Genomic DNA, 14,825 nt, shown 5'->3' with positions numbered 1-14,825 from the left:
CTCATCACTGATTTCTACTCCTTAGGAGGATCCTACAGTCCCCAGACTGACCTTGGGGACTCTGGCCCTCTCCTCTATGCTGCTAGAGTAAGTGCAATTTCTATGTTCTCTATAGTGTTGTCATTGGCTCTGACTGAGGCACTACTATGACTAGGGGGTGAATATGGAACTGAACCCCCATATTTGCCCCCACAGGCTGTTCCTACTGTGTGAATGTTAGCTACTCCTGATGGGCATATGACCTGTAATACAGACTCCCATTTTGTGGACCTGCAATGGATCACACCCAAGAACATGTTTAAAGCTACCTTGAAGATGTTTTCACTCTGTCAGTATGTATTCGGATGTACAAATAATTAAAACTGGAACAAATGCATTGTTCAGCAGTTTGTCCAATAGTTTACAGGGTAATTAACTGAGATATTTGATTGGGTTCTACAGTCAAAAAACAATTGATTGAACACAATTGCAAAGGCACAACATAATGATGTCTGCAGTGGAAACGCACCCAATGACGAAAACAAACGGGACTGGAATACCCGAAGAGCTGAGACTGTATCTGTACTGCAGTGAGCCCGAATACTAACTTACATTTTTATCCTGTTCATGATTCCATATTTTAAGTGATGGGATAGTTCTGGTTTATTGCAACTTTCATTTAACTTTTTTACAACCGGCCTATTCCTGACTGTAATAATGACTAACCTTTTACGCCCCGACCCCCGCGGCGCCTATTATCGGACGGAAAAAAAGTCAAGTGATGTTACCTAAAGGATATCTGGAACCACAACGTTGATGAACTTCATTTAAATTGCTGAAATACAGTAAAGCCTTGTGGGAATAGTACAAATTCAACTTGCCATTACGTTTATGTAATTACATAAACCCCGTAACCCCGCCGTCATTTTTGAGCCATGGCGTTGGAACAACTCGGAGGGGGGAGAAATCTCAATACAATTATGCTTAAATCATGCTGGATGTTCATAGTTATGATCAAAATATGGTGTGAGTTATTGGAAAATATATATTTTTTTTTCACAACTAAATTCTGAAAAAAAGATATAAACTAATAATACAACTATTAGAACTCATAGGGGGTTCATACGACTACTTGAAGAATGGATAGAGGAAACCCCAGAACGCCTCATCCCCCATGTATAGGGGCTCTGGGGGGGAGGTTAAACTCACTATTGGTTTCGTATCGGCCGTTAAATCGCGATCTGCTTTATCCTGCGCCAATTTAGCATTTTTCGGTCGAATGAGTAATGCTGCGTTCACACCAAACGCGGCGAGAATTTGACGCGCGAGTAAATGACATGCAAAGTCAATGCACAGACGCGATGGGTTACAAAAACGGCGGGTGGCGCGAATTCGTGCGAGTTGACATTTTCCAACTCGGCGAAAAAAACGCGTGACGCAAAGTTGCGTCAGCCAATCAGCGTTGAGAAGCTCCGCCCGTCATCACCGACGTCTTGCCGTTGCTGAATCAAACTGCTGCTGCTCTGCTTGAAGTAGCGCTGGTCGCGGCTTCATTCAGACCCTGCTGTAGGACTACGGATAATATTATGAACCCAGACACCATGGAGTTTGATGTTCCTACGTGTGGAATTTACACAACCAGTATAAAGCAGAACTGGTGGTTATTTCCATGGTGGAAACGGTAACTGTTCTTACGGAGATAAGCCAGACGCAGTTCCTGGAGGAGTCGGTGAAATTCACCGAGCTGTGTGCGGCTACGGATGATGTTATGAACCCAGACACGAGGGCGTTTGATGTTTCGACGTTTTTGCGACTTCCACAACAAGTATGAAGCAGAACTAGTGGTTATCTCTTTTCGCGGAGATAAGCCCCCCTTTGACGCGGCTGAATATTCCCGCCGCGTTTGTTGTGAACACACTTTTATTGTCGAGCGAGTAAACTGACGCGGTAAACGCGGCGCGAATCATCGCTTCGCGTTTGGTGTGAACGCAGCATAACCCATGTAGCTTTGTATGTCACGGACAACCAAAAAACATCAATATTTGGCTCACAAACCAGCCTAAGCACAATGCTTGTGCGCTGCATTGTGATATAATTCCTGTGCAGTCTTGCTGCTTTATCCGTCTGTTTTGAAATTCTTTTGTTTTTTTTCAGGACTCTGGATATCAACACAGCTACAGACGTGGAGGAGGGAGGCATAACTCGAGTGGTGCGTGCAAACACCTGCTTTTGTTTAACCCCAAAGGATGTTTGTTGATACTATCACAATAGCTATATTATTACTCGTATCAGTACTGTATCTGTCTGACAATTAATGCTGACGGTTTCTTATGGGGGATAACCCTAATCCCAGGGGGGACAAGCTTCACTGCCTCAATGTTCTACTGAACCACTAAGGTCTTTCAGAGACACTCAGGAGGTCTCAGTGTTCTACTGAACCACTAAGGTCTTTCAGAGACACTCAGGAGGTCTCAGTGTTCTACTGAACCACTAAGGTCTTTCAGAGACACTCAGGAGGTCTCAGTGTTCTACTGAACCACTAAGGTCTTTCAGAGACACGCAGGAGGTCTCAGTGTTCTACTGAACCACTAAGGTCTTTCAGAGACACTCAGGAGGTCTCAGTGTTCTACTGAACCACTAAGGTCTTTCAGAGACACGCAGGAGGTCTCAGTGTTCTACTGAACCACTCGGAAGGTCGTTGTTGTGTTCTTTGTAATGTGTTTCTTGTCTGCTGTGCACTGGGCTGGGTCTGTTGTTCTGAGTTTTTGGTGTGACGAATGAGTTTCCCCACTGGGGATTAATACAGTTTTCTCATCAAAATGAACACATTGAATAATTTAAGATTATGATGAGTACAATTAATGATGAACATGAAGGAAAAGGGTCAACTTGATGGCTCGTATCATTGATTCATATTTACCAATTAATGTTGCCTGCTGACCTTTAATCATTAAATTTGGTTCCATATATTAATAACTCCCTAATGTTTTCTTCTGACTTCTTGCTATCATCGTCTGAGAAAGAAGAAATAAAAACGTATTTCTTTCCTTTAAATTCTAAGAATCTTAAAAGGAGTTGGTTTTCATGAACTTCACTTAACATCTTCAACAATTAAATTTAGAGATTCGGTAAAACTTAAAGCTTGCACAATTAATGCATGAAGGCACTCAATTTAGTAAGTCAGTAACCGAAGATGAATTTGATATGACTACAAAACGTATCAACAGTTGGGAATCAATTTGTGAAGGGTCAACAACAAAAGTAAATGTGTTACACTGGGCTAGATTAAACATATATCTCCAATACAAGGTTTAACTAGGACATTAATGTGAATTATTATTTCTGTTTGGGTCCTTAAGGCAGATTCTTAGGCCTAATTGAGGCTTGAGCTGATGATTTCTTAGCATGATTTATATAAATTGAATTTGATCGAAATAGAAAATGAACGTCTTTAGAGACGTGGATGTCAAGGACTCCGTCTGCTGGAGAAAAGGCAACAGAAGGTTCAAACCCCACATATGAAAGCAATCTTTCTATTACTCAACATGTGTCAGCTAAGCATAACCTATGAATTATGGCAAATGTTATTTTGCATCAAAACGCCTATCCAATTGTGAATGATAGACTTGGACTTGTCTGATGTGCTCCTCAGGATCCTCCTGGAATGAGGAACCTAGAAAGCTGCACCCTTACTGGGGTCTTATACTTTAGAAACGGGTTTGAGTATCAAGATGGACCCACATGGTCCAACCACTGAATTACCCGGGGTTCCTGAGAACAGTTTTTGGAAGAATTTTATAAGTTAATATTTTATGGTTAAAGGACTGAAATGTTTCTGAAATCCTGTGTGCAGAGATTATGTAAAACATTGGTAATGTTTGTGTATTTGATAGAGCAGTAGGTTCAGATCAAGGAGTCATGGTTGCTCTTCTGAAAAACCACTCCAGAATAAAAAACCTGAATCAAGACCACTAGCTCTAAAGGTCTTGGGTGAGGTTATTTTGGTCAGTAGCTGAGTAAGATTCGGAGCGTTTCCCCCCCTACACATGGTCTGAGCAACCAGACTAAACCAAGTATTTATGATGAGCATGCTTTTCTTTCTGTGACTCTGCAGCAGCCTGGAGTGACTCTTCACAGGTGAGCACACCAGACCGAGGGGGAGCTTTTACACTTGTGGACTCGGGTCATGGGGATTCCCTGTCGGTCTCCACTGTGGAGGTCCCTCTGACGCCCCATGGCCACCATCACGCCCTGCTTCCCATGCAACTCCACCCGCTCTCCCAGCCGCTGAGGGTGGCCTTCAACGCCTCTCGCACTGCCAACTTCGCCCCTGGAAACCTGGACCAGCCCATCGTGTTTGACGAGCTGCACAGCAACCTGGGGGAGATGTACGACCCCCACATCGGCCGCTTCACCTGTCCCGTCAATGGGACCTATGTCTTCATCTTCCACATCCTGAAGCTCGCCATCAACGTGCCCCTCTACATTAACCTCATGCGCAACGAAGAGGTCATGGTGTCTGCGTATGCCAATGATGGAGCCCCAGACCACGAGACGGCCAGCAACCATGCCATCCTGCCTCTCTTCCAAGGAGACCAGGTGTGGCTCCGGCTGCATCGTGGTGCCATCTATGGCAGCACCTGGAAGTACAGTACTTTCTCTGGCTTCCTGCTGTACCAGGATTGAACTTTAGTGGAACAAACGGCTCCCGTCTTCCATTACTAGATGTGATTAAACTGACATTTCAGTATTGTGAGTACTTGACATAAAGAAAATGTATTGATTCCCCATGAATGTGTTGTTCATGATGGTGGTGCTAATAAGAGTGCTACTGATAAAATGTTGTCTTGCTGTAAATCAACCAATAGCATATCACCTGTTCAGGTCACTGATTTTGGTGAGAACTAATGTAATGTTGTGAATTTGTGCCTTGTTTTCTGAACGGCCTTGGCTGTTAAATGTCTCATGAACTGGAATTGGCTGATTTATCTATGTAGTAATTGGCTATCAGCATCTCACTTGTTGGGCTCCTATGCTTCAGTCTCCACTTGCAGAGTGTGATGCTGAGATTGTGTTCTGGGTGGTGGGTATGGTGTTGAACACTTAAGGCCAAATTGATTCACTGGACTACTTTTGCGATGGAGATGGTCCCTTGATGTGCCTAAATAAAAAATAAAAAAAACGCAATATCTTGGTGGGGTTTTGTGTCGTGAATTACAGGTGGGTGTTTTTTTTAGGTATAAATTAGACGTTCATCTGCCCAACGGTGTGTAGCTTTCCAAGAACCTCACCTGTTGAGCCTTTGACGTGGCTGCACAGTGGAACACATTGAATTGCAATAAAAACAAATAATCATTGTGCAACATGGAAATGGGTCTTGGCCTATAACCTAACTGCACATTACGGGACTGTCTATAGCCCCAGTACACACTAAAAGTTTTGCTTGACATGCAACAGATCGCCTAAATGAGAACTGGGCAAACGTTCTAACGGCAGCAGCAGAGGTTTTTCTAATCGGTGCTTCCTTATCCCTGTAGATGGATTTAAAAAAAACAAACATTAGCTGGAAAGTGGACACTGAAAATGTTGTCAATCGAGGAAAAATGGAAAGAGCTAGTCATGATTGCAGACAGCCGTCCTGATGCAAAGTGGCATTCTGAATTAACGGCTAAATCATTTCAAGAAAATGATATTGACAACTGAAAAAAAACATTTGCTGGAATGAAATAAAAGCAACCTGCAATACACTCTGATCTGATTGAAGATATTTTGCATCATTTCACAATTTAAGGGTTATATTTTGTATTTATCCATAAAAGTATTTGCATGTCCATTGGACGCAGGACCAGGGTACGATCCATGGAAAGCTGCAGCAGCGCCAGGCCACCAGGGGGCAGCAGCGCCGGGCCACCAGGGGGCAGCAGCGCCAGGCCACGCTGTCGACACGAGAAGAGGAAAGCCGTAAAGCGCCAGGAGGAGGAAAGTGGCCTGTTGTCGTGAACGGGGCGGGGCCAGCGCTCTCCGTCAGTAGCCCGATTCAAAGCGCACCGAGCTTCTACAGACATGCGTTCTGGATTATTGTTGTGAATGTTGTGACCGGGACTTGTTGATGTAACGCGGAGCTTCAGACCCCGTGTACCCCAGCTGCAGACCGTAGCGCTGGGCTGAACGTGAGGCAGAGACGGAAGCCGGCGGTACATGTTGATATCAACACGCAGACGGAACCGTGGACCTCTCGTATGGATCCCAACCGGATCATCCAGGCTCTGAAGGGGACCATCGAGCCTGCTCTGAGGATCGCGGCGGAGAATGAACTCAATCAGGTGTGCGAGCTGAAGGAGGCTTTGTTCCGTGTGTTCTGAGGGGCTTTGCTTTGGGGGCAAGGAAGGCCGTGTGTTGGTGACTCTTCAGGCCTGGGACCAGTAGTTTGACACACTGGTCCCCACACGGCCTCCAGCTGCGTCCCGGGACAAGCGCGACCTCCTCACCACTGAGCTACAGCCAACCGCGGACTCGAACCTTATTGAAGTTACTGTTGTTAAATGATGTCCATAAATACAACAAATGATCAGAATAGGCTGACAGAGCCACTGACAGCGCCGACATAATTGAAGATTAAAGAGTTATATTTCTATAAATGTATTATTTAGATTTGAAATTTTTTATAAAGAAGTCAGTGCTTGGGAACAACAATTAGGTGTTGATTTATTCAAAAACAATAGGCAGGTCAAATCTTCATGTAAATAGTATAGTGCATCTTAGAAACTCTAAACATCTCCTCTTGCTCCTCACTATAAATATGAGTGTGGCTCTTTAGAAAGCAGAATCAGCTGTTCAGCATTGGCAGAGAAGATTTGGCAAATGTTCCATGGGCGCCGCCACATGCTGAGCTGTGCTGCTCATCACAGATGCATGTTCTCTACACATGGGCCCGTTCGAAAGGGAAGTAAACAGGAATGCAAGTTAGTGCCAAGAAGCTTTGTTGCAACAGAGAAATAATCTACCGAACACAAAGTACCAAACTTCTTGTTCGATGTTCAGTAATAACAAACCGACAGACTCAATAGGGTTCTGACCCTTTTGGACGACAACCCTAATAAGTAGTGTCACTGATCCGCCTACTGCTGTAACTACTGCAGGTCCTCAAAACGTGTTATCTTGAGCGTACAAATAATACTCACGTTTTCATTCTGTCACTCACACATGGAAAATGGAATTAGTAAGTGGACTAGCATAGCGCCTTTCTAGTCTTCTGCCGGTCTCGCACCCTTTGGGATCGGACAAGATCTCTTGATGAGTGGATGACCCGCTCGTCCTCTGAGCCACAGCCACCTGCTGGTTTAATGACTGCCTTTTAATTCATCTGAACAAAAGCTAAAAATCTGTCTGTCCTCTGTGCGTTTCAGTCGTTCAAGATCATCAATTTTGCCCCGACGCTGCTTCAGATCATTATGTCGGAGCAGGTGGAGTTTCCTGTTCGCCAGGCAGGTAAGACTCAACCACACACTGCTGCTGTTGCATTTGGTCATGTTCTTAAACATTGTTAGACCATTTCCATCTCTGCTCTGTAGAATAGAAAGTACGGACAACATTTTGGGTGAGGTAATTACACTATGTAAGAATCATTCAATTCCATTGTCGACCAATATCTCGTCACAAATTTGCCTCAGAGGGCTTTGCAACCTATACAGAGCGTCCTTGGATCATTGCATCAGAAAAAAGTCAAAACTTTTAACAGAGGTGAGAAGTGCAATAGATGTCATGTGTACAGAGTGAAGAACAAAGTAGAAGACAACATAGTCAATGAATGACAGCATTATCAGAGTGAAAGTCTTAAGCCTACTCTTACATGTGGAAGCTGGTTCCACAGAATGGAGCTTGGTATAAAACGGCTCTGGCTCCCATTCTTCTCTTCGAGGCTGTAGGGAATTGAAGTATAATTTCTAGAAGGGTTCTAGCTCACAAAACAGAAAGTAAGAAAAAGTAGCTGAAGCTGACACAGATTTAGAGCTTTTAGTTTATTTGTATTTCTATATCGGTCTGTATAGTGGAACGTCATGAAATACGAAATTCAGTACATTTACAGAGATGGCATACTTTCTGTTCTTTCCTGCTTCACAGTATCAAGCAAGTCTAAAGTAGATGAGGTGTCTTTCATGGCATGTATCTATTTTCATGCAGTGACGGGATAAGTCTGGGTCTCTATCGAGATTTGAAATCGACACCACTGAAGCTCGACTGGGATACTAGTCAGGTGTTCACGTTTTTTTGATATTCACATCAGCTGACCCGTCTTAGCTGCTGTGAATCTTGATGATGAATCAAATTATCCACATGGCTAATATACACGTTATTATATTAGTCATACATACAAGTACATACATGAAGTTTGACATCTGCATTTAGCCCGTTCTAGGCCTTTTGGGAACATTGGGCTGTAAAGCGCACAGGGAGAAATGTATGGTTCAGCTTCTCACTTTGACATGAGGACAGTAGGCGGGATTGAACCGCCAACCTTGTGGTTCCAACCTGACAGCTGCCTTTCACAGGAGGTCAAGCGGAGGAATGAGGTGTCTGTCTGGTCTGCAGGCCAGAGAGGATGAATCTGGACCAGAATTGGTCGGCAAGCATTTGTAAATAGCGCTGGCATCTGCGGCTCAAGACCCCCATGTTAGGGTGGACCACAAGACCCCCATGTTAGGGTGGACCACAAGACCCCCATGTTAGGGTGGACCACAAGACCCCCATGTTAGGGTGGACCACAAGACCCCCATGTTAGGGTGGACCACTTGGGGTTAGACCCATCAGGTGCCCTATAAACAGACTATTGGTGTCACAGGAACAATACTCAGTGTCAGCAGATGCATCACCTCATTCTTTTGAGTTGTGAAACGGCCTCAATGTGAAGGAGTTTTTCTTCTCTGTGTGTGTGTGTGTGTGTGTGTGTGTGTGTGTGTGGGTGTGGGTGTAGCGGCTATCTACCTGAAGAACATGGTGGGTCAGTACTGGCAGGACAGAGAGCCGTCTCTCGGCGAGGTCGTCTTCCCCTTCAACATCCACGAGAACGACCGGCAGCAGATCCGAGACCACATGGTGGAGGCCATCATCCGGTCTCCAGAGTCCATCCGGTACGGCAGGACATCTGCTACCGTCTCTAACTCATGACACTTGTTTTTACTGTCCGTCTTGAGACAAAGAAACTTCATGGAAAGCATCAGCCTGTTTATCTTTTCAGAAAAACATGGCTAAAATGTGTAGACTTTAAAAAAAATCTAAAATCTAAATTAAACACTTTTTTCTTTTACATTTTACAGAAGCAACAGTTGGAACCTGAATAGTATGCAGAAACTGAAAGTTGTTGACTGAAACAATAAATGCCTCATATGTTTCTCCTGTCTGTAGCGCCCAGCTGACCATGTGTCTGCGAGCCATCATCAAGCACGACTTCCCCGGCCGCTGGACTGCCATCGTGGACACAATGGGCGTGTACCTGCAGTCTCAGAACGGCGGCAGCTGGTACGGCAGCTTGCTGGCTCTCTACCAGCTGGTCAAAACATACGAGTGAGTAAACTCTTCATATTCCTTTTCCACCGTATCACAACTACAGGTTTAAAATAATAAACCTGATAAGGTCTACGTATAGACGACTACAAGGCCGAGCCAACAGCAAAAATAATCCATTTGAGAAAGCAAACCCTCATGCCCAGTCTCCGCACGGAAGACCTGAAAGACTGTTCCATTACATCATGGATGCCCATGATGTAATGGAACACAGTCTGCAATAAAAACAACTTATTGTTTTACACCTGACTTGGAATTGTTAAACTTCACTAAAATGAAACAAAATACATTTTAGATTGCTTGTAGCAGATTTGATAAATTCGAATAAATTAATATAAAAATATGAGATGGTTAGAAGTTACTTAATTATTAATCATAAACCCATGAGTTAGAATAGAAATCTCATTATATTACTTGAACTAATTATCTTATGGCTAAATCTAACTTTAAATATAATTTAGGATGCCACCCAATTTTGGAAAAAACTGGGAAAACTTCTAAATTTCTTTTATAAGTTTCTTAAGTTCTTGTTATGGTGTACAGTGACTTATTCATTCATATACACACAAATACAAGATCAAAGTCAAGAGTAGAAGAGGCTTTTCTTCTGATTTCTACTTGCTATTATCTTCTGGGATAGGGGTGTGGAACAAACGGCAAACAAAACCATCTTAACAACTATCATATTACTTTCATTTGAATTAAATGGACTGGATACACTGATGGGAGGAGCTACCATGAAGGTACCACCTGTCCATCAGGACTAACTAACATTCACACTGATGGGAGGAGCTACCATGAAGGTAGCACCTGTCCATCAGGACTAACTAACATTCACACTGATAGGAGGAGCTACCATGAAGGTTCCACCTGTCCATCAGGACTAACTAACATTCACACTGATGGGAGGAGCTACCATGAAGGTAGCACCTGTCCATCAGGACTAACTAACATTCACACTGATAGGAGGAGCTACCATGAAGGTTCCACCTGTCCATCAGGACTAACTAACATTCACACTGATGGGAGGAGCTACCATGAAGGTAGCACCTGTCCATCAGGACTAACTAACATTCACACTGATAGGAGGAGCTACCATGAAGGTAGCACCTGTCCATCAGGACTAACTAACATTCACACTGATGGGAGGAGCTACCATGAAGGTACCACCTGTCCATCAGGACTAACTAACATTCATACACCGTAGGAACAGCTACAGGAGCACTTTGGGGTTAAGTGTCTTGCCCAAGGATACATCGACATGGACTAGCGGAGCCGATAATTGAACCACCGATGCTCTGATTGAAGGACGTCCCTGCTCTCCCACTGAGCTGCAGTCGCCCATATACAGAATTAATACAAATTAACTCACATAGTGTATTTAATTATTTCATATCTGAATGCTGGGCCAGCTCAGCTGTATGGGAATCATCAGATGAGATGAAGATAAATAAATAAGAAGAGTCTTCTCCTTTCTTAAAGGAGGATCCAGGAAAGAAGTACTGATGCTTATTTCTGTGTGTCTGTGCTCGCATGTTTAGGTACCGGAAGGCAGATGAGAGGGAGCCATTGCTGGCAGCCATGCAGATCTTCCTACCAAGGATTCAACAGCTCATGAGCCAGCTGCTGGCTGACGCCACCATCTTCTCTGTCCTCATCCAGAAACAGATCCTCAAGATCTTCCACGCTCTCGTACAGGTGTGTGTGTGTGTGTGTGTGTGTGTGTGTGTGTGTGTGTGTGTGTGTGTGTGTGTGTGTGTGTGTGTGTGTGTGTGTGTGTGTGTGTGTGTGTGTGTGTGTGTGTGTGTGTTATACTTTATTCATCACCAAGGGGAAATTATTTGTTGTCGACGAAGTAGTAGCTTACAGACACAAAAATGAAAATAACAGGGATGAAAGATATATATACATATACAGCGCAGAGAGTATTTTATTCAGGAAATACAATTTTGACAATAGAGTGTGCGTGTTTTAAGAGCCAGGACCAGCAACCACAAGATTTAGACATTTTGGAGAACTGGAGGCGGAATAGATGTATTTGTCGGACAGAATAATCTCACCTTGTTGCCCTGATCAGGGATATTAGAAATACCATTCTAATAACACTTCATGGATATGAAGACAATCTCTCAGAGACTTTTCCCTGTGGTGAATGTCGTGGTGACAGCGTCGCCTTCTTGTCGTCCTGCAGTACTCGCTGCCTCTCCAGCTGATCAACAACACAGTGATGACTCAGTGGATGGAAATCCTCCGAGTCATAATGGACCGAGACGTCCCAGCTGTAAGACACACACACACACACACACACACACACACACACACACACACACACACGTGAAATCTGGCTGTATTTTTCTGTTCTCTTGCTGTAGTCACAAGCTCCAAAAAGTGAACATAGTGTGTTTTTGTTAGGAAACATTGGAGGTTGATGAGGATGACCGTCCCGAGCTCGCATGGTGGAAGTGTAAGAAGTGGGCGTTACGCATCATCACGAGATTGTTTGAAAGGTGAGTTCAGAGCTGCTCTCACAAGGCCAGTATATTTATGATTAGCAGAGGGACATTACCAGCCATTCACACTGTGACAGTTTGTTTTTCTGTGTTTTTTCTGTTTAAATCAAACCACAAAAAGGTATGCACATTAGTACAATTGGACACCCCACACGTTGATATCGTACTCTTGGTTCTACCTCATGCAGGCTTCGCCCTCTACTGGACTCTATGGGTACAGTGGGTGGAGCCCGATGAATGTACAACCTACTGCTACATAACATATTGACCCAACCACACTGGTCCTGGCTGGCTGAAGGTTAGTCACGCTGCCCACCTACTTCTTTATAACCTCGGCCACAGCAGAGAAGTAGGGGGCAGTTAAAGCAGCTTTGTGCCACGGTGCAAGGCGTCCACCCCGAGGGGGTGATTGTCCTGCTGTACAGGGAAAACCATGGCAGACAGTGAACTGATCCAATTCCTAACCCAGGAATGTAGCCTTCAGAGAAACAGGTGCTCTGAGGCCAACAACCACAGGCCATCCTCAACAGGGCTGCAGACCAAACTGTAACCAGTGTAGCAATTCAGTATTGTGGAATTGGCAAGCCGGCTTGCTAGCTAACTAGTGGACAGCTGGCTAGTTAGCTATCTTGCTTATTCCATCATGCTACACTTGTGACTGATATAAGCAGAGCAGTGGCTGTGCTAGGACTAACAGTCCCTCCACCTCTGCAGAAGGACGAGCCACATTACCTCGTTAAATAGCCAGTCCTCCGTATCCTGCTGAGTCGGCACTCTTACTTGCAAACTACGACAACACTTTACGGCCCCAATGACATGGTTGTCACCATATCAACTAACTACAATCTCCATTTTCTTTTGTACTTGTCAAATAACCACAGAAACCAGTTAAATGTCCTTTCTACTCCTATTATATTTGTACAGAATGACCCATAGTCCAGTCGAGGGCGAAGCCGGTGTGAGTTAGTTCAACATCATTTCCATTAAGCGCTGGTTGATCTCTCTTCTGCTCTCCTCACAAACTGAATGACATTTGATAAGGGACTGGAGTTACGAATGGAGGATGTTACCAGCGTACATGGGTGGTTAAATCCAGCGACTAAATCCTGGTTGTCACAACATGCTTCTCTCTGAATTACAGGTATGGAAGCCCTGGTAATGTGACAAAGGAGTACTACGAGTTTGCAGACTTTTTCATGAAGACATATGCAATTGGCATACAGCAGGTAAGCGCGCGTCACTGAGACTTGAAGATGTTGGTTGAGGTCAGATCAGGAATCTTTTCAGTGTTTGTGTGTTTTATTCAGTCAATCATTACAATACAATAAGTAAAGGCACAATCTAATATACAAAAACAGAAAGACTGAAAATGTATAGGTAGAAGTATAATGCTTATATATTCCTATCCTAAATTATTATCAATTAAATCAGATAATTAATTTGATATAAAGAAGAAGAAAAAAAAAAAAATATATATATATATCTATATATATATACACACACACACACACACACACACACACACACACACACACACACACACACACACACACACACACACACACACACACATTTCATTCACACTTGTAACCCTCAAAAATAGTTTTAGAATCAATCCTTTTGAAAATCTATTGCTACTGTTCACTGCTAACGGGATCTATTGCTACTGTTCACTGCTAACGGGATCTATTGCTACTGTTCACTGCTAACGGGATCTATTGCTACTGTTCACTGCTAACGGGATCTATTGCTACTGTTCACTGCTAACGGGATCTATTGCTACTGTTCACTGCTAACGGGATCTATTGCTACTGTTCACTGCTAACGGGATCTATTGCTACTGTTCACTGCTAACGGGATCTATTGCTACTGTTCACTGCTAACAGGATCTATGACTGGTCTGCAATGTTGGGCAAGTTACTCAGGAGGTGTAATGAGTTACTTTTTACTCATAATCATCAATCAATCATTTTTACTTTTCTTATTACTTGGTGTCAAAAGTAATTAATTAGGTTATATTATATATTACATCCTCGGCACGGTCACACGTACAGCGATGTTTGTGTGATGTGAAGATGCATACTGGCGCTGCGATGGACTGATGACTTCACATTTTAATTGTACTGTAAGTGCATAAGCTTAAGGCAAATATTAAGCTATTTACAATGTATTTCATGTACTTGATTGTGTTAGTATGAAACAACTTTGTTCTTTTCATTGAAATCCAGATGTTTTAGATTGCATTTAAAATGTCCTTTTCTGTCGTATTTGAGGTAACGTTTGAGTTGATCCTAAAGGTCTCATATTATGCAAAATTATGTTTTATTCTGTGCCCCTGGTGTGTCTCTGTCATCTGTTAAAATGAGCGTTTCAGATTTGTCTCTCTCCTGCGCCTTCACGCCATCTTAACATCAGCGTCCCATTGAGCAACTTTTCGTTGAAAAGTTGTTTTAATAGATGACTATGGCCACCGCTGAAAAGATGTTCCAAATTGCTTTAAAAGTGAACGTTTTTTCACTGACTCTTTGAAGACGTTGATTGAACATTCACATTTACACCCCTGTTCACTGAGATTTACAATAGACAATTTGTTCATCCACTACATTGTGCTAATGAACTCATTACGTTCTGGTAAAGCCATGTTACTTGGATTAATAACTAATATAATTACTGTTCCCTTACTTCTCATTACTGGGGAGAGTAATAATATTACAGTCATGTGTTTTTGTTTAACACTTTGCTGGTCTGCGTGTTGATATTTACAGCTGCACACAA

General features: G+C 43.3%; 2 protein-coding genes across 2 annotated transcripts in view; both read left to right on the top strand.

Annotated features, from left to right (window-relative positions):
• Positions 1-4,665, top strand: part of caprin2 (caprin family member 2) — a gene marked incomplete at both ends in the record, with an annotated part of 31,215 nt that extends 26,550 nt beyond the window's left edge. Inside the window, 3 exons of the mRNA XM_079236013.1 lie at positions 26-87; positions 2,134-2,188; positions 4,094-4,665. Coding sequence (XP_079092139.1) covers positions 26-87; positions 2,134-2,188; positions 4,094-4,665 — 689 coding nt within the window. The remainder of the gene's footprint in view (positions 1-25; positions 88-2,133; positions 2,189-4,093) is intronic.
• A 1,553-nt stretch (positions 4,666-6,218) lies between these two features.
• Positions 6,219-14,825, top strand: part of ipo8 (importin 8) — a gene marked incomplete at its 5' end in the record, with an annotated part of 48,615 nt that continues 40,008 nt past the window's right edge. Inside the window, 8 exons of the mRNA XM_079236339.1 lie at positions 6,219-6,302; positions 7,386-7,467; positions 8,951-9,107; positions 9,382-9,540; positions 11,082-11,238; positions 11,732-11,821; positions 11,953-12,047; positions 13,192-13,276. Coding sequence (XP_079092465.1) covers positions 6,219-6,302; positions 7,386-7,467; positions 8,951-9,107; positions 9,382-9,540; positions 11,082-11,238; positions 11,732-11,821; positions 11,953-12,047; positions 13,192-13,276 — 909 coding nt within the window. The remainder of the gene's footprint in view (positions 6,303-7,385; positions 7,468-8,950; positions 9,108-9,381; positions 9,541-11,081; positions 11,239-11,731; positions 11,822-11,952; positions 12,048-13,191; positions 13,277-14,825) is intronic.

Source organism: Taurulus bubalis (genome assembly GCF_910589615.1).
Source record: "Taurulus bubalis genome assembly, chromosome: 20".
NCBI classification, from domain to species: domain Eukaryota; kingdom Metazoa; phylum Chordata; class Actinopteri; order Perciformes; family Cottidae; genus Taurulus; species Taurulus bubalis.
This window is presented reverse-complemented; position numbering and strand designations above follow the sequence as displayed.